Genomic DNA, 20570 nt, shown 5'->3' with positions numbered 1-20570 from the left:
TTGTAGCAACCTTTTTCCTAGTGGAGTGGGCACGTGTCCCCTCTGCTAGCTCTTGTCCTGCACTTTTGTGGCAGAGTTGAATTGTCTGTGAGATCCATCGTGCAATAGTCTTTTTGGTTACTGCCTTTCCCATGAAACTGTTGGCGAATGACACGAAGAACTGTTTTGTCTTCCTGTGTCCCTTCGTCCTCTCAATGTAGTGCAGGACTGCCCTTCTGGCGTCCAGGGTGTGCAGAGCTCGCTCTGCGCTAGTTGTTGGTTTTTGGAAAAAACTCGGTATCTGTATAGACTGGTTCATGTGAAATTTGGATACCACTTTCGGCATGAAGTGTGGGTCAGTCCTCATCACAACCCTATCATTGTGTATTTGTATGTAGGGTTCTTGTAGCGTTAGCGCCTGAAGCTCGCTTACTCTGCGTAAGGACGTTATTGCAACCAGGAAAGCTGTTTTCATAGTTAGCATCTTTAGGGAAGCTTTGTGAAGTGGCTCAAAGGGCTCTTTCATGAGTTCCGTGAGGACTATGTTCAAGTTCAATGCCGGTGGCGGCACCCGCTTGGGTGGTGCGATCCTTTTTGCTCCTTCCAGGAATCTCTTCACCACCTGTGATGTGAAGAAACTCCTGCATGTCTCTCCCCTTGTGTAGGCGACTATCGCTGCCAAGTGAACTCTTAACGAGGATGAGCTAAGGTTCTTCTCCAACAAGTGTGTTAGGTACCTTAGCACTGTGGAGTCCTTCTTCATTTTAGTGTGAAGTCTTTCTTTTCTGCACCACATTGTGAATCTTTTCCATTTCGCAACGTAGCACTTCCGAGTGCTGGGCCTCCGTGCCTCCCGAAGGACCTTCAGGGTGCTTTCTGGAAGTCTCAAATGTGCGAACTCTATGTCCTCAGGAGCCACGCTACTAGGCTCAGGCTCTCTGGCTCTGGGTGTAGCACCACTCCGTTCTGCATGGAGAGTAGGTCTTTCCTCCTGCCGAATCTGTGGGGTGCACACGGTGTCATCTCCATGATCTGCGAGTACCATGTCTGTCTGGCCCACTGTGGCGCGACCAGTATCAGGGTCATGTTGCTCGCTCTGCACTTGCTCAGCACTCTGTGTATCAGTGGTATCGGGGGAAAGGCGTACGCAAATGTCCCGGACCAATCTATCCATAGGGCATTCCCCAGTGACCCCTCCTCGGGCTGTCTGGATGCGAAGTTTTGGCATTTTGCATTCCGGCGTGTGGCAAACGTGTAGGGCTAGCAGGTCTATCTTGAGAGGGATGGCCCATCTCCATATCTCATGCGCCAGCGTTGAAAGCGGGGCTGACTGTGTGCCCCCCTGCTTGTTGATGTAGAACATCGCGGTGGTGTTGCCTGTTTGTAGCAACACCTTGTGCTTGTACAGTCTTGTTTGGAAAGCTTTCAGTGCAAGGAAGATTGTCTTCAATTCCAAATTGATGTGCCTTGTCGCATCTGCTGGCGTCCACAGTCCCCTCACCTTGAGCTCCTCCATGTGAGCGCCCCATCCCTTCAGGGATGCGTCTGTGGTGATGGTCACTGTTGCCGTTGGGGGCGTTAGAGGCTTTCCCCTTGTTATGTTCTCCATGGTCCACCATGTCATCTCCTTCTGCACTGCGTGCGTTACAACCACTAGATCCTCCCAACTGCCTGTAGCTTGTGACCATTGCTCCTGTAGGCATTCTTGAATGGGTCTCATGTGGAGACGTGCATTCGGTAACAGGTGGATGCATGATGCCATCATCCCCATGATCTTGCTCGCAGTCCTCACTGTCCGAGCTTGTCTCTTCCGGTAGAGGCGAGTTTCCTTCACCAGTGCCCTCGCCCTCTTCTCGCTGGGTAGAACATTGCCCTGCAAGGTGTTGATCTGTGCTCCCAGGAAGATCTTCACTTGTTCCGCCTCCATTGAGGATTTCTTCCAATGGATGGAGAACCCCAGGTTTATGAGCGTGCTCGTCACCGTGTGTGCGTGCTGCTTGCATTTCTGGTGATCGCTCAGACCTCCACAGGGCTTGGTCGCCCCACTCACTGCTGCCGCTCCTGCCTGCCTTTGCCGCCTCCTGCCTGCAGATTCCTTCGCTCGCTGCCCGCTGCTCCTGGGAATTTCCCGCTGCTCCTGGGAATTTCCCGCTGCCCGCTGCTTCTTGGAATTTCCCGCCGCTGCCTCCCTGCGGCCCCGCCCCCCTGTGATTCCATTCGCCGCCCCGCTCCCGCCACCCAGCTGCTCCTCCCTCCCGGCTCATTACTTAGGACGCCCCCAGAGCGGACGCGAGCAGCGGGAGCACCGATTGAGCGCCGAAGGTGCGCCAAAGGTAAGCCCGTCTGCGCCCGTCCGCACCTGGCCCGCGCCCAGCGCCAGGACCCCTGGCCCTCCCCGCCGAGGCAAGACGACCCGACTGACCTACGACGCCGCCACTCTCAACGCACTCAATGCCGGCCGGACCCACACCTGCTGCCGAGCCACCCCGAGACGCACCCACGGACCCTTCACCTGCAAGTTCACCTGCCTCCGAACCTGCCCCGCACCCGCCAAGACAAACACCAGCAGCAACCACCTCAAGTGCATCCTGATCAACACCCGCTCCGTTCACAGACACGCCGTGGAACTCTGGAACCTCCTCGACGCTACATCACCGGACGTCGCCTTCCTCGCGGAAACCTGGATGAACGCCTCCTCTGCACCAGACATCGCCATCGCCATCCCGGACGGGTACAAGATCATCAGGAGGGACCGCATCAACCAGACCGGAGGTGGCATCGCCATCGTCCACAGGAACACCATCCGCATCACGACCGACGCCAACGACTCCTTCGCCGCAGCCGAACATCTCCACTTCCAGATTCACACCGACCCTAAGACGACCCTCAGAGGCACCCTCGTCTACAGACCCCCGGGACCACGCACACAATTCAGCGAAGAAATCACAGACTTCATCAGCCCGCACGCCCTCCCCTCCACTGACTACATCCTCCTCGGGGACCTCAACTTCCACCTGGAGAACAACAAGGACCGCAACACCACCGCCCTGCTGGAAAACCTCGCCAACCTCGGACTCAAGCAACTGGTCAACACCCCCACCCACTACGCCGGCCACACGCTTGATCCCGTCTTCTCTTCCAGCAAGTACATCACCTTCAGCCACGCCACCGGACTCCACTGGACCGACCACAGCTGCGTCCACTTCAGCTTCAAAAGATCCACGAATCACCACCACCCGCAACAGGTACCTCACAGGAATTGGAGCAAGATCACCGCAGACCAGCTCACCACCTCCCTCAGCCAGAGCCCACCCGCCAACACAACGGACCCCAACGAAGCAGCCCGCAACTTCACACAGTGGCGGACCGCCTGCGCCGACGACCTTGCGCCACTAAAGAACCCTCCCAGCAGACCCAGAAGCAAGAAGGCATCCTGGTTCACCGACGACCTCAAGGACTCCAAGAAGACCTGCCGCACCCTCGAGAAAGCCTGGCTCCTCGACCCGACCACCGACAACATGACCACCCTCAAACACGGTACCCGCAAGCACCACCAGCTCATCCGCACCACCAAGAAGAAATCCCTGAAGGAACGACTGGACAACAACGCCCACGACAGCAAAGAGCTCTTCACTATCGTCAAGGAGTTCTCCAACCCCAGCACCGGCACCAACGACATCACTCCGTCACAAGACCTCTGCGACTCCCTCGCCTCGTTCTTCCAACGCAAGATCGCCGACATCCACAACAGCTTCGGCGCCCCACCCACGCACCCAACCGTCGAACCAATGCCCCCCACCGCCACCCTTCGCACCTGGACCACGGTGACCACCGAAGACACAGCCCGCACGATGAACACCATCCACTCCGGATCACTGACCGACCCCTGCCCACACCACGTCTTCAACAAGGCCGACTCCACCATCGCACCGCAACTCCGGAACATCATCAACGCCTCCTTCAACACCGCCACCTTCCCGGAGAGCTGGAAGCACGCCGAGATCAGCGCCCTCCTGAAGAAACCTACAGCGGACCCCACCGATCTCAAAAACCTCCGCCCCATCTCGCTCCTCCCTTTTCCTGCTAAAGTCATCGAGAAGATCGTCAACAGACAGCTGACCGCCTTCCTCGAGACGAACGGATCCCTCGACCCCTCGCAGTCCGGCTTCAGAGCCAACCACAGCACCGAGACCGCCCTCATCGCAGCCACCGACGACATCCGGACCCTGCTCGACAAGGGGGAAACAGTGGCCCTCATCCTCCTGGACCTCTCCGCTGCGTTCGACACGGTCTGCCACCGCACCCTAGTCCAGCGCCTCAGCAACATTGGTATCCAAGAGAAGGCACTGGAGTGGATCATCTCGTTCCTCGCCGGAAGAACACAAAGAGTCCGCATCCCCCCGTTTCGCTCCGAGGCCACCGAAGTCATCTGCGGCGTCCCGCAAGGATCTTCACTCAGCCCCACCCTCTTCAACATCTACATGAAACCTCTCGCAGCCATCGCACGCCAGCACAACCTCAACATCATCTCTTACGCCGACGACACCCAGCTGATCCTCTCCCTCACCAGAGACCCCGACACCGCCAGAACCTGCCTACACGAAGGGATGAAAGACGTCGCCGAGTGGATGAAGGACAGCCGCCTGAAACTGAACTCGGACAAGACGGAAGTCCTCATCTTGGGATCTTCGCCCTCCGCCTGGGACGACTCCTGGTGGCCCCCAGCCCTGGGCAGCGCACCCAAGCCAACCGACCACGCACGCAACCTGGGCTTCATCCTGGACCCCTCCCTCTCGATGACCAGACAAGTCAACGCCGTCTCCTCATCGTGCTTCAACACCCTGTGTATGCTTCGCAAGATCTTCCGCTGGATCCCGACCGAGACCAGGAAGACTGTCACCCAGGCATTCGTCACCAGCCGACTGGACTACGGAAACGCCCTCTACGCCGGACTCATCCTGGATGTCCCCCGACGCAGCCACATCTCCAGCCACCTGAGGAACCTGCACTGGCTCCCCGTCGACAAGAGGATCACATTCCGGCTCCTCACCCACGCACACAAGTCTCTCCACAACCTGGGCCCCAAGTACCTCAACAACCGCCTGACCTTCTACACGCCCACCCGCCAGCTACGGTCCACCAGCCTCGCCCTCGCAGCCGTACCACGCATCCGAAGAGCCACCGCCGGAGGAAGATCCTTCTCTTACCTGGCTGCCAAGACTTGGAACTCCCTTCCCATCCACCTTCGGCTGACCCAGGACCATCTCGCCTTCAGGAAACAACTCAAGACCTGGCTGTTCGAGCAGTAGCATACCCCTCCGCCCAAGCGCCTTGAGACCCTCCCGGGTGAGTAGTGCGCTATACAAATGGCATGATTGATTGATTGATTGATTGGTATGAGTTTGCTTTCACCAGCCAGTCGTCCAGGTAGGGGTATACGTGTATTCCCTGCCTTCGTAGGTGCGCTGCGACTGCTGCGAGACACTTTGTGAAGCTGATTTTAGCCCGAAGGCTAGTGTCGTGAACTGGTAGTGGCTTTCTCCGATGGTGAACCTGAGCATATGCTTGTGCTTTCTGTTCATTGGGATGTGCAGGTAGGCGTCCTTGAGGTCTATTGTGACCATGAAGTCCCCGATCTGCAGTTGTGGGAGCACCTCTTGCAGGGAGGTCATTTTGAATTTTTGCGTTCTTATGAATTTGTTCAGGAACCTTAGGTCCAGAATGGGTCTCATTGTCTCGTCTACTTTTGGTACCAGGAAGTACGTTGAGTATATTCCCTTGTTTCTTTCCTTGAAGGGTACCCGTTCTATGGCCTGCTTCTGCAGGAGTTCCTTTACTTCTTCCTGAAGACACTCTAGCTGCTTGCTTGCTAGTTGTTTTCTTTTTGGTTTTCTGCTTGGTGGCCTCCCCTCCAACTCTATGCAGTATCCGAATTGGATGAGGTTGAGGATCCATTTGTCTGATGTGATTTCTCTCCATTCTTGGAGGTAAAATCGTAATCTTCCCCCCACTGGTGTTATGTGGTCGTAGATGTGTAACTTGTCCTGACCCCTCTGTACGTGCTGCCCCCTGGGATCTTTTCTTTGGGTGGGCACACAGGGTTTTTTGAAGTCACTTAGAGGCGGGCTGCTGTCCACCTCTTCTATTCTGTCCACGTCCATTTCCTCTCCCTCGAAAGGACTGGCCTCTTTGTTGGTATTGCCAGGACGGCTTCTGCTGACCCTGCTGAGCCTGCAAGTCTGCCTGGTGTGTCTGTTGGAAAGCCTGGTGTGATGTACCTGGCTGGTTTCCACCTCTCCCGCCAGGCCTCCGTGACGGGGTGCCCCTTTTGTTGCCTCTGAACTGCAATGCTCCCATGGACCTTGCTGTTTCGTTGTCCTTTTTTAGTTGACTGAGCTTCTCATCAACTGTTGTTCCGAAAAGCGTGTCGCCGTTGAACGGTGTGTTCAGGATGCTGTGTTGCACTTCTGGTTTGAAACCTGAAATCCTGAGCCAGGCGTGTCTTCTTTCAGTGACACCCATCATCATGAGCCTGCTGGAGGTGTCTGCTCCATCCAGGGCCGTCTTAAGGCAGGAATTTGCCACGTTCTTCCCTTCTTCGACCAGCTTTTCGGTCTTCTGTCTGGCATCCTGGGGCAGGTCCTTCACCAACTGCCCTAGCTCCTCCATGATCTGGTACATGTGCCTGTTTATCAGTGCGTTGGAATTAGCCATGCGCCAGTGGGTCGCGGCGTTCCATTCGATCCTTCTGCCTACCAGATCCATCCTCTTGCTCTCCTTATCCGGTGGTGGTCCAGAAGTAGTGGGTACGTTAGCCCTCTTCCTTGCTGTGGCTGTGATAATAGAGTCTGCAGAGACCGTCCCCTGAATGTAGGGTGGGTCTTTTGAGGAATGTTTGTACTTCTTCTCTGTTCTGGGAGTTACTGCCTTGCATGTTGCGGGCTCCCTAAATGCTTCCTTCCCTTGAACCAAGACACTGTCGAGCATTGGCAGGTATTGGCTCCTTGTTTGTGTGGGGAGCAATGTCTCTAGAAGGAAGTCTGCTTTCTGCTTCTCTTCATCGAGCTTGAGTTTAATGCCGCTGCGGCAGATCTTATCACCGAGTTGTAGGCCCGATGTCGTCCGGCGGCGATGGCCTCGAGGGATATGTGTCGACCGCCTCCTCTGGGCTGTCGGTGTCGACATCTAGGTAATCCACCTCCTGTAGGTCAGAGGGGGCCGACTCTGCGTCCGTCCTGCTGTCCTCTTCCTCCCCATAGTTGTAACTATCGTAGGGATTCTCTTCCTCTTCGTCGACCACCTCGACGTCCGGGTCTTGTTCCTCGGGGACCTCGTCTTCTTCCTCGACCACCTCCACCACTGGTGGCTTGGTCTTGTGTGGGATCGTGAAGGTTTTCATCTTTGCGTCGAAATCTTTCTTCCGCTGCAAGATGTTTTCCATTTCGGCCTCGAGGCGTCTTCTCTTTTTCTCCATCTCGGCCGCGTGTTCCGCGTCGGATGGTTCGGGCGCTCTTTTCGGCGGTTGACTCGGCGCCGTGCTCTTCGGTGCCGAAGTTTGACGTCGAACCGGATTTTGGGTCTCTGGTCGGCGTCGGTAGTTTAGGGTCCTTCTCCCTCGGCGTCGATCGATCCTTTTCAGGGACAATTTTCGACGACTTCTGCTGCTCAACAGCTCTCGGCGCCGGGGACTCCTTCTCAGAGGATCCGCTGGGCCTGTGGGTACTCGCGGACGCCAGGTGTTTTGGCGTCGGCGTTTTCGGGGCCTTGCCCTCGTTTATTCGAGACTCAGAGTCTCTCGGGTTCTTGGGGGCCGGAGAGTCTCCTACCTTATCAGAAGTCTTCGTGTAATCGGTCTCTACGACCGTGTAGCTGTCGTCTTCGGCGGCAGCGTTGTCCTCTTCCTCGGAAGACATCCCCAGATCGTAGAGGGACGGAGTCGGGGCCTTCCCATGCAGGGTGGCGTGCGCTACCCTCTGTCTCTCTCTCACACGAAGGGTCTTCGGGGTGAAGGCGGAGCAGGCGTTGCAGTCCTCGCTTTCGTGATTTACCGGTAGTCAAAGGTTGCATACCGGGTGCTGGTCCTTCTGCGCGTACTTGTGGTGGCAGTTACGTCAGAACTTGAACGGCGTGTTGTCCATCATCGAGCGCTCAGGGCCTCCCTGGTCGCGTGTTCGTCGAAGATCTCGATGAATTCTCTTTCTCCTTTGCTGACTCCTCGTCGATGAAGTCTCCTGGAGTCTTCAGATGCCTTTTCTTTGTAATTTCTGTCTTTTCCTTTCTTCTTTCTCCAAAAATGTCTGGAGCCAAAACGGGAACGATCCAGACCCGACCGCGGAAAAAAAGAATCTGAAGATGGCGCCCAAGAGTGGGAGCTTCCGCAGGAAGCATGCCGACGTCACCGGAAATGCACCCAAGGAAGTGTGACACCGACGCCCACCTGGGCTACGAAAAAAACAAAAAAAAAAACAAAGAAAAGACTACGAATCGGGACCCAACCACAAGACCGCGGAATAATGCACAGCATAGTGAATCCAGAAAGATTCACGCTGCAAAATAAATATTGTGTATGATATTTCGAGATTAACATGGTACAGAGAGCATAAATACACTTTACAGATAAACAGTTGCAGCTCAAATGATTTAAACAATATTTTTTTTATACTTTCGAAAACAATGAAAAAATCAAGTTTGGAAATATTCAAAAGCATTACCTGGTTACGTCACTATTCGAAGGATCATCTTCCTGTATTTCTGACAATGATGTATCACCATTGCTTAAACTTTCGATGATGGAAAGCTCTGTGTTACTTTGGGACAATTCTTTCGATTTGCTCAGGGTTGCCAGTGAAGTCACAACATTTGCCAAAGTACTTAGATCACCCTGGCATGAGTCAGTCTAGGACAGGTAAGAAAACATTGTAAGCATTAACATGGTTTAAAACTCTGCATTGGATTGTTATTGCAGGAAAGGTAAATTGTTTTAGCTGATAAACCTACTAAAAGAATATCCACTTGAATCCCCACACCTCCACCCAAAACGTATCTTGTGAAAATAATTATATTCTTCTGGCCTACTGTTCCTTCCATCGTCGTCTTTGTTCGTCACCATGCTTCTGGGTGTAAAACAAACACCAACTTCAGGTATCTATCAGAGATGGAGTATCATCCTATGGTTCAAGTGCCACGGCAAAGTGGGAAATGATAAGTTAATTCTAGGTTTCTAATCACTTTTAGCAATTGTTAGAAAAGACCTATAGAAGTTGGTTCTGTATTTGTTATACCAAAGTAAAGTATGGTGTGCACAGAATCCAGTGGATCCCCAGAGGCTTTACAGAGGCTAAAGCAGATAATAGGCTTATCAGAGGGCTGTGTTAAACATGTGTTGTGAACACTCAGGCATGAAATTATTACACACTCAAAGACTGAATCCAAGACCAATTGTTTTGTAAAAAAATATTACAAGATAAACTCAGTTGCAGGTTAGTATCAGTTTAAAATAGCAATCAGTTTAAAACAGCAATACTTTACTCGTACAGTATGAATGTGTATGTACAAGCTGGCCTGGTATATGATGTACTTTTATGTAAGTGGGCAACCTGCACTAGTCCTGGCAACCCTTATGGTGATTTAAGTGGTCTTAGACAACCTTAGAAAGCTCTCTAAGTGAGTGGTTGCTGTAGAGAGCAGCCTTCAGGCTTAGTCAAAAAGGAGTGTACAGCTGCTTGTTTTACCACATTGCAATCTTATAGTATAGATTATGTGAAAAAGAACCACACAAGGGATTCATATAAATATGTATTAATTATATAATACTCTCTAACACATAGAAATATCTACTACCAGGGGATATACACAATGCACACAATACTTTAGCAAAGAAACACAGTAAATAACACATAAAACACAGTGGGCCCCAGGGGGGGGGGACCAAACCATATACTAAGAAAGTGGTATAAGAAACACGTTGAGAGGACGTAGAAGTGCTGGTGATCCAAGGAACCACCCACGGTGAGTAGACAGGGACCCCAGAGTGAGCTGTTGTAGTGTGGGAACACGACCGCGCGCTCCGTACAACTCTATATGTAAGTCGCTGTTGGATTTTTAAAGATAAAGGACCCTCCCAGTGGACCCTGAAGAAACCCTGTGGAAGACAGAAGGTTGGAGAGGCACCCCACCCGTAGATACCTTAGTACCCATGGTACCGACACCTGGGAAGCCGGGTGCATATGTGTGAAGTGGTGCCGGAAACCACTGTGCAGCCCAATGGAGGACTTCAGGAAAGGGGCGCTGCTGAAGAAGGACAACGTGTCCGGTGGAATCTGAAGATGGAATCTAGATGAGAGAGACTCTGTCCCCTCTGCTTGCAGGTACATGTCACTCAAGAGTGACCAGGAGACTTGGAAGTCGAATGCCCTCCGATGTCTGGTGTTACAGGATGGGTGACGATGACCTTGACTCTGCACGAAGGTTGTCGAGTGCTATGGAGTTGGTGTCCAGCGGGAGCACCAACAAGCCTTGGCAAATGCAACCAACGCAGGAAGTGAAGAAAGAGCAACGTCGAGACCAGCAAGGTCCAGGGGACTCACCACAAGCAGGGAAGTCAGGGCACTCACTGAGCAATCAGGAGAGCCCAAAGAAACAAGTGTGACCCACAAGTGTGACCCTCAAGTGGACCCACAGGCTGGAGGGATTGGAGTCGCAAAAGGACCTCAAGCAACTCACTAAAAGATGCAGGCCACGATGCATACGATGCGATGTGGCTGAAGATTGTGGTCACTGGAGGTGCTCGAGGTTGGGGCTACTTGGAGCCCGAAGATCTTTTTGGAAGGAAGCCAACAAGCCTGTGCAACTGCAAGTTAACGTGGTGCACAGGGGTTCGGTTATTGCAACACCCACGAGGGATACTGGCCTCAAACTTGGTGAGAGGGCAGGGCAGACCTCGGGAGATGTGAAAAACCACTACTCAGGATCAGCAGACCAGTCGACTTAGTTGCGGTGCCTGCGAATGCAGGGGAGTGACTCCTTCACTCCAAGGGAGATTCCTTCAAGTGTTTTTGATGCTTGTCAGGCCTTGGAAGGTTCCTGTATGATGCACAGGCACAGACGCTACAGCAGAATGGAAGGGCGACGAAGTCAGGCCCAAACGAAGTCCAGTGAAGTCCACAGTGCCCAGACAGTAAAAGAAGAAGTGGTTGTAAGAAAGTGGCTCTATATATACTGGACCAAAGTAAGGTACAGTATGTATAGAGTCCCCATAGGTTTGGCAGAGGCTAAAGTTAGATATAACCTTACTCTCTAAAACTGGTAGCTTGGTCGAGCAGTAAAGCAGTGTAAAGCATTTGTTGTACACACTCAGTCAGCAAATGGTCTCACACACTCAAGAACTGAACTCTAGGCCAATTGTTTTGTATCAAAAGATAAAATTGTTTTATTTTAGAATCAACAAGGTATCAAAATATACTCTTCTTAATATGAGTGACTTTAGGTAATTACTGTGCAAATAGGTAATAGATTTGTAAGTACAATAGCTACAGTGGTTGCAATAGGCAACACAATTTAACATTGAGCTCAAGGGTTTTTCTAGGTAAATGCAATTGATTACTTTTTGGATTACTTTTCTAACCACAGGACTGGATCCAAGATTCAGTCCCGGGACATAAGCTGTAAACAGAAAGTAAAAGCCTTTTGGTTACAGTAGTGATTTTCAAGGAATATTATTGTATTTTAAAAGTTGACAGATGAAATTACCAAGGAAATTCAACTTGCAGGTAAAGTATGTTCACGTTACATTTGTAATCCAGTACTGGACTCCTAGGTTCAGCACTGGGACTTCTATCTAAGACAGGTAAGAAATTACGTTTTGGTAGTTGGTACGATTTGTAAACAATATTTGTAGTTTCACAGAAAAACAGTCAATGGTTTCCTATTGAAGAAAATTCAGGTTACTGGTAAGTACGGTAAAGATTACTTTGCAGGGTTTGTGCTGGGCTAAAAGATGCAGCACTGAGGTCTCTCCTGATAACAGGTGAGTAAATCGGAATTAGTTGTTCGGCTGATTTTAGGTGAATATTTTAAAGTTCCAAAACTCCACACTTGGAAGAAAACCAGTCAATGTAAGCCTATGGAAGAAAAGTGAGTTAGCAGCTTTTAGGTAAGTACTCAACTGGCACAGTTAAGGTTAAGTTAAGGTTCTGGGCATAGACTCAGGGGTCTCCCAGGGCCAGGTAGGTACACTCGGGCGGCTGGGTGCAGGGTGCTTTTGAGCAGTCGGGCGCCCAATGTTAATCAATGGAGATCTTGGAAAGTGGAAAAAGGCTGCAGGTTCGGGGACGGAGATTCTTCAGGAGCGAACAGCACTTCGAGAGGTAAGTTGGGGTCTTGGAGGATATGTAGGCCCCAGGAGTTGGGCAGAGGGGGCCGTAGGGTGTCTTTTGACGTCGGGGAAATCTTACCCTTACCTAGCTGATAGCGGTTGGAGGGGTCCCTGGTTGTGAGGCTGCAGGCGTCGTCTGGTTTGTCGTGGAGGGTCTTTGGGCACTGGACTTCGAGTCCCAGTCGCCGGGGGGACGTCCTAGTGGTCTTGGGCCACGCTGGCACAGGCCGGGCTTAGCGGGTGCAGATTGTGCTGGATTCGCGGTTCCTGGCTGCCACCAGGGGTATTGCTGTTTGAGCAGAACCACTGCTCGTGGGAGTCCCAGTCTTTCAGAGGGTCAAGGCAGGCAGGTTCTCCGGGGACTTCAAGGTTGCTGCTCGCAGGAGTTGCAGGGATTTAGCAGGAGCAGGTTCAGGGATCGACAGGCCTGTAGGGCTGGGGCCACGTCAGTTGGTGTTGCACGGCGGGTCTTCTTCTTGATCTTCTTTCCGGTTTTCGTATCGAGATCTGAGGAAGGAAGGTTCAGGGTGCCCCTAAATACTTCATTTAGGGGTGTGTGTGTGTCAATAAGCGCTGCAGCCCTTCGGGGTCTTCTCTGGTCACAACGCCCTGGGTACCAATGGTACCATTTACCAGGGGCTGACATGTGGCCAGAGATGCCAATTGGGTTTTAGCTTCAATACAGTTTTAGGGAAGGAACATAGGCCCTGGGCTCCTGATTGGCAGGAGCCCAGGGCACAGTTAGTCAAAGCACATCAGCAATTCAGCAACAAGCATTTGCAATGCAATAGGTCTCGCATTATGAAAGTTTGAGCTATTGGTCTTGTAAATGACAATTTTTTTATTTATGTGTTGATTTTGAAAATAGCTAAATTAATAGCTTTGTCATTTTCAATGCCAATAGTTATAACTTTCGCACATGTGACGACTATAGCATTTGTAATGCAACATGTTTTGTATTTACGTGACTTAGATGTATTGATATTACAAATAGCAACGGCTTTTAATTTTTTTAAATAATTAATACTTAAATAAAAGTGATTGTAATTTATATTGGCAATAGCTTAAACTTTTGTAAATAACGTTTGTGAAGATTATGTTCAGTGTATTTTATTGTGATGAAAATCCAAGAACAGAAGTGAAATAACATCTTTTTGTGACATTTGTAATAAAGCTTGAAACATTGAGAGAACATAATTGAACCAGTTGTTGTTGAATGGTTGCACAGATTGATGCTGTGGTGGTGCTGAGATTGCGCTGAGTGGTGCTGTGGTGGTGCTGAGTGATGCTGTGGTGGTGCTGAGTGATGCTGTGGTGGTGCTGAGTGATGCTGTGGTGGTGCTGAGTGATGCTGTGGTGGTGCTGAGTGATGCTGTGGTGCTGCTGAGTGATGCTGTGGTGCTGCTGAGTGATGCTGTGGTGCTGCTGAGTGATGCTGTGGTGTTGCTGAGTGATGCTGTGGTGTTGCTGAGTGATGCTGTGGTGTTGCTGAGTGATGCTGTGGTACTGCTGAGTGATGCTGTGGTGGTGCTGCTGAGTTCTCTCTGCACTCTGAATCTGCACTCTGAATCTGCACTCTGCACTCTACATATGGTATGTTATGCTTACATACGTTCCATATATTATCCATGTATATGCCACATTTAGTTAAGAATATATGTTCTGGGGGAGGAGCCAAGCTCGCGTCCAAGATGGCCGCGTTTTAGCTCGGCTCCGATCACTCTCCTGTCTGCAACTAATATCCTGTACTTTATCCTGCCCCGGGAAGTATTCCACGATGTGCAGTGGAACGACGATAACTCACAGGCACTTACCGTTTGCTCCGGTGATTCCTGGGTGTCACGGATCCTGAGTTACGCCCCTGTCTGCTTCGGGGCCTCCGGAGCGGCCGGGCCTGGCACTCCTTGGCGGCGCCCGGGCTGGACGGGGCGCGGTGGCCGGCCCTTGGTGGTGGTGTGGAGTCGGTCGGAGGGGCCGATGTGCTAATAGACCGATTGCGGCCTCCCGGGCCTGGTCCGGCGGTCCTGCGGCCTGGTGTTGGGGAGCTGACTTCCATGGACGGGGTTAACCGTACATCTGGCTCGTCTCCCCTTTGTTCTCCGGCCCGGCCATTTTGAGTTCCTCCGCCCGGACTCGGAGAACGGTGCCGGCGGCGTGTGGGGTGCCGGCGCATCGCCTTCTTCTGGTGGCTCCCCTTCCTGCCCTGGTGGCACCTCCGCTGGTGGTTGCCGGTGTCCTGTTTTGCCCCGCTGATATCCGGGCGGGGGTCGGTGTTTGCAGCGGCCCTGCCGGGCTTCTAAGATGGCGGGCGGCCCCATGATTCTCGGCCTTGCGGGAACCGGCGATGCGAGTCCGCCGCGCGGCACGTTTGCTGAATACTGTAAAGGTGAGCCTACGCTCCGCGACATCCTCGCCGCCCTGCGCTCCTGGGGGGCACCCATGACCACACCGACCGCTATCCTGGAGGGGGGTCCCTTTGTTGGGCCTGCCGGACCCCCCTCGGTTTGTGCGGCTTCATCTCTGTTGTGTGCTGCTGGAACTTTCCTTGGGGTTGTGGACCTGGAGGCTGCTCATGGTGTGGATGTGCGGGGGTCCGCTGCCCTTCTTCGTCCTGTCCCTCCTTCTGTTCCGGAGGTTCCCCGGCTGGATCCCGTCTGGACCGACCTCGATGGGTCTCCTTTTCCTCGTTTGCCTCACATGGCCGTACGAAGATCCTGTGACGCTGCCGCTGGACCGGCTTTCTCCGTATTCTCATCGGAACTTTGCCTGTTTTGCCTGAAGTGGTTACTGTACTTTCTGGATCATCCGGGTCACGATCGCTACAACTTGTGTGTCTTTTTGATTCGACTCCCTGTTATTCACCTCCTGCTTTATGTGGTCTGTTTCCTGGTGCGCTGGACGATTACAGTTTGCGAAAAACGAGGACAGGGTTGAGCTGATCTTGCCTCTGTGGACTGTTATTTTGTGGTATGGTTGGGTGATCCGTTCATAATTGTATGATTATGTTTGAGCTTATCCGTGTGTTTATTATCTTCCCGTGGGCTCTGAGTATTTTCGGGCGGGGGGGTGGGAGCTGAAGGGGTTTCGATTATGTGGCTCCTCTCCCGCTGTTTTTTCCCTGTTTCCCCTTCCCCCCCCTTTTTAATCTACGTGTTTCTTTCTTTCTTATATTTCTCTATATTTCGGGTTCTAATTAGGGCGACAGGCACGCTGCTGGGGGGTAGGCCATAGCCTTCTGCAGGGGTGCAGGGTGGGCTGTGCGGGGTGGTGGGGGGGTCTGTTTATTGTATCTTTCCCTGTTCCTCTTTTTGGTTCTATGGCTCTTATGTATCCCCTAATTTCGAGGCGCGGTGTCGGCACGTAGCCCCCCGGGGTGTTTGTGCTGGCATGGCCCTTTTGGTATGTCTGCTGTCACGGTTTACTACGCATTCATTTCTCCTGTTGCCACTAGTTCCATGTGCCGGATTAGTGTTGGGTGCTTTGTTAGCCGTGGGGGGCGTGCACTGACGCTGCGCCCTCACTTTCCCCCTCCCCTTTTTTTTTTGATGTCCTCTTCCTCCCCTTTTTTCCTTTTCCCCACCCCATTTTCTTTTCCTCCCTTGGGTTGTTGTAACGGAGGGCTTTTAGTTTTGTAAACGTATTTTTTGCTGTTTTATTATTATGTGCCCTGATAGTGGTGGGTGGGTGCTGAGCAGCGATTGTGATTGTTCTTGATGTGGGACTCACGTTCTGCCTTTGCCAAAATGTATTGTTTTGTTGGTCTTTTCCTGTATTCGAGACTTCGGCTTGCTCACGGCCCACCGCGGCCCTCTGGACTTTACAGATTGACATTATCCTGTGACACCCCTTTTTTCTATTATAAAATTAACCTACTTTTATCCTGTCCGTGATGGCGACTCAAAGACTTGTTGCCTTTGCCTTTCATATGAGCTATTTAGAAATCCTGTTGTCTCTCCTGTATTGCCTCGTATGTTTCTTTATTGTGGTGGCCGGCCCGGTGGGTTGTAGGCCCGTATCTGTGCGCGCCTTCTGTACAATAAAGGTTTAAAAAAAAAAGAATATATGTTCTGTTTAGTTACATTACTTTGTTTGTATACCCTTTTATGCTGCTCTAAAGTTATTTCAATGGGTGAAATGCGGAGCCTGGGTAGCAGGAAGGAGAAGATAAGAGAGTGCATCGAGTGCGGACTTGTGAGCAAGCGCCTTAAGCCATCAGGATGCTACTTCAAGGCACGTAGACAGGGTCGTAATACCCAATGATACTCGTAAAGGTAGCTACAAAAAATGGCGTTAGGTTGTGCACACACCCTGCAAAGATGCGTGTAGCGCCTGAAGTCACAAGTTGAACCTGGTGTTGTTCGCTACAATAGACGATAGTTATCAGTGAGGTTTGTTCCACCATGAAACGAAAGTTGGCTGCCGAGAGTAACAAGGCAGTGCTGGGAGGGGGGCTGCGCACCAACTGAAGTGCTCTGGTTGCACGGCCTGCGGCCGTGTGAAGCGATAAGCCTTGAACGGCCTGCGGCCGTGTGAAGTGATAAGCCTTTGAAGTATGGGAGTGTGGGAGGAGTGCTGCTACGGCCTGGGGGAAGCTGGCTGGGGAGGGGGAGGAGAAATGAATGTAAGGCTGTGGGGAACAGAGTTTATGGCCCAAAAGCGCGTGCCTGTGGCCACGTGAACTTCAAGAAAACTGCAAGGAACGAAGCCCTTGGTTTGACGAGGATTTCGAGCACTTGAATTCTCGATCCCTCAATGCGCTTGCGCGCATTGTAGGTCACGAGACCTAAAAACTGGGGGCATACCATGCAAGAAAGATGGCACTTTCTCACAGTGGTGTCTGATCTGAATCTTATCCCACGATGAATATAGGGACTACACCCAGGTAATTCCTAAGTACCCTAGGGAAAGGGTTGGGAAGATTCAGGGGACCCTCCCAGGGGAGGGTCCATGTCCATTGTCCACTTTTGCACCAGAGCGGGAGCCAGCCGCTCCCAGGACAGGTTTGAACTGGACTATGCACGGGGACCCCAAATGTGGCCCTCATGTACACAAGCGCACCCACCCTACCCCAATACACTAAATTCTGTCTGGGAGGGTGTCACACCTACCTGTGACAGGATGTCTATTGTTCCGCCTTACCCTGCTCAAGCTTGGCTCAGCAGCAGGAGGGCAGAATCGTGTGTCTGGTTGGCCGCAACCATTTTGTGCTGTCCGGGTCAAGAAAGCTGGTACCGGGAACACTGAGAGCCTAACGGAGGGCTCTTCCAGTGCTTGGAATCATACCTCCCACACCGTTTACTGTAGGGGTATGATTCCAACATGTTTGATACCAAACATGATGGAATTCGGTGCAGCCAGTTTCGAGATGGTCATCGCAAAAATATACGGTGCCCCTCTATATAGTATATGGATGCTTCACTGACAACCCGGGAAAATGGACTCAGTAGGCTGTAGGGGTGTCCTGCTCATGCAAGGGCACCCTCTCACTTAGAACTAAGCACCCTGCCTTCAGGAATGCAATGGCCAGCTACAGGAGTGACTTATAGGTTTTAAGTGCAGTGATCATAGATATAGGAAAACTATTGCACCAACTTACCCAGGCTGCAATGGCAGGCGTGTAGTTCCATTTTGAATGGTCTCTCACGGGTGGCATAATACATGCTTCAGCCCATGGGAGACCTCTAGGGTACCTATCTCTTAGGTAGATGGGTACCATATACTAGGGACATATAAGGATACCCCAGTATTCAATCTGGAGTGTACTTAAGTACTGAACATAATAATTTAGGGAGAAAGCAGATAGACTGGGGTCCTGTTTAGCAGGATCCCAGTCAGACTAGTCAAATACAGTTTAGCGGCAGGCAAAAAGTGGGGGTAACCATAGAGGCAGATCCTACTTTCCTACACTAATAATACTTTGTGGTGTCAATCAACAGTAGCAGTAACTTAGTAATGTAAAAGATAGACACTTACAGTGCAAATATCAAGAACAGCGATGCAGTCCTATGGGAGTAAAACAGTGATGCTCATTTACAGGCAAGTACTCGACTTACGCATCCAGTCTTCGGGGTTCTAGACCAACACTTGGCAAGGGTCAGATTAAGGTGGATACTAAATCGCCAGTGGGGCGGCTGAGTGCAGAGGTTACTGAGCCCAATGTCAGTTAATGGAGACTGGGAGCACCCACAGAGGTGTTGGCTGCAAGTAGGTACCCGCGGTTTCAGGGCACGGGTCCTGGGGGTTTTGGCAAGCACAGGGGGAGGCCACAGGGCAGCACCAACAATACACCACCAGAGGCACATGGGCGGCCAGGTGCAAATCGGCGTCAGGCAGCCAATGCAAGTGGATAGGGAACCTCAGTCATACGAAGAAGCTGCAGGCTTGGGCCCGGAGGCTGGACAAAGGTGACCAACAGCCAGGCAGGTAAGGAGAGGTGTCGGTGGATGCCTGGGCACCGTCAGATGGGCTCCCCAAAGTTGGGGGTTAGGTTGGCAGGGGGCTGATGATGCAGGGGTGGTATAGCGCACCCTGCCTTAGGGCTTAGACTCTTTAGTTGTAGCTGCACCAAAACACACAGACTCTTCAATTTTGACATTACCTTAACATTTTTATTTAATTTCGCTTTTAGTATGTATTTTTGTTAATGTATATATTCCTATTAAAAAATGCTTTTGTACCTATATCCACAAATGATCTAGATTGTTATATATATATATATATATATATATATATCTATGTTTTGCTTTTAGTAGTAAATAAAACCGAAGAGAAATAAGAAAAAATAATAATAATGATAATATAATAAGTAAGAGATAATATTTATGTACACAGACAAGTTTAGGCTTTTATTAGGTTTTATTTTTATTTGGGAGAAACGCCCAACCTCTGCTTAATTTAAGAATATGATTTTGTTTTCAGATTATAGAATAATAGGGTTGTTTTTTGAGGGGTTTATACCTATACCTCTAAAGCGCCAAGTTACTTTGTTATGTGTTTTATGTTGGGATTTCCCTCTCTGTAAACATATACACTAATTCCTAAGTATATGTATCCTTACCAAAGATTTCTTTAAATGTATATTTACTGTTCCAAAATATTCATAATGTCTTAAAATATGGAACAAAACTTTTTCAAGTAGAAATTTAAAATTATACTTTTAGAAAATATATTGCAAAGTTACAAACACATATTTTGAGCTAACACGTTTTTTGTACAATAGAATGGCATGATTATTTGGTCTAAGGTGTTTTTGGAAAACAATGGTATTGTAAAACATTTTTAAAAAGTTATTTTTGTAAAAGATGCTATCCCAGGTTGAACTGATTCATAGGTAACCATTCTTCTCCAAGATATTTCCACTCAAGCAAAGTCACCCAGCAGCAATCAAGATTCTTAGATACATTTTATTTAAGTTTAGCTTCTAGTTTTTCATTCTTTCTTTAGAAGTTCAGCAGTTCACATACATATAAACAAATACCACTCTACATCTTTTTGCAGATTTGTATCGACACATTTATGTAATTACAACATCATCCTGTGAGGTCACCTGATCACTTAATTGCCCCTCGGAAAGATTAACGTAAAAGAGAACCATACAACTAAAACTAAACAACATTATCTTTCACTCCCTAGGACATTTGTTAATTTTGTTTTTAGAATTTTTTAAGAGCTCAAGGAGGTGATGGAATAGTAACTCACCTTTCATCGTAATTCAAACTATGCCTAGATCCCTGAGGCCACTTTGGGAGAGGCTGTGTTATCTGACTAACTCTGCTACTCTTTAGTGTATAGCTGAACCTATTAACAAGCATTGGAAATGCAATAGGTCTCGCATTAGAAAAGTTGGAGTTATTGGTCTTGTAAATGACATATTTTATTTATTTGTTGGTTTTTAAAATTGCTAAATTGATGGCTTTGTCATTTACAATGCCAATAGTTATAACTTTCGCGAATGTGACACCTATAGCATTTGGAATGCAACATGTTTTGTATTTACGTGACTTAGATGGCAGCTCTGGTCGTTAGGCCACATCTCTAGAGAGCAGGAGAGTGCAGCAGGGGAGAGAAGCACAGCAATGCAATAGGTCTCGCATTAGGAAAGTTTGAGCTATTGGTATTGTAAAGGACACATTTTTTATTTATGTGCTTGTTTTGAAAATAGCGAAATTAATAGCTTTGTTATTTACAATGCCAATAGTTTTATCTTTCGCAAATGTGA

At 50.2% G+C, this 20570-nt stretch overlaps 1 protein-coding gene across 1 annotated transcript in view; it reads right to left on the bottom strand.

Annotated features, from left to right (window-relative positions):
* The window catches only part of NR2C1 (nuclear receptor subfamily 2 group C member 1), a 424839-nt gene that overhangs the window by 233961 nt on the left and 170308 nt on the right, over window positions 1-20570 (bottom strand). Inside the window, exon 9 of the mRNA XM_078648543.1 lies at window positions 8691-8875. Coding sequence (XP_078504669.1) covers window positions 8691-8875 — 185 coding nt within the window. The remainder of the gene's footprint in view (window positions 1-8690; window positions 8876-20570) is intronic.

The sequence above is a fragment of the Lissotriton helveticus genome, chromosome 1_1, assembly GCF_964261635.1.
Source record: "Lissotriton helveticus chromosome 1_1, aLisHel1.1, whole genome shotgun sequence".
In the NCBI taxonomy this organism is placed as follows: Eukaryota; Metazoa; Chordata; class Amphibia; order Caudata; family Salamandridae; genus Lissotriton; species Lissotriton helveticus.
Note: the sequence above shows the minus strand (reverse complement) of the source record. Positions and strands in the feature narration are given on the sequence as shown.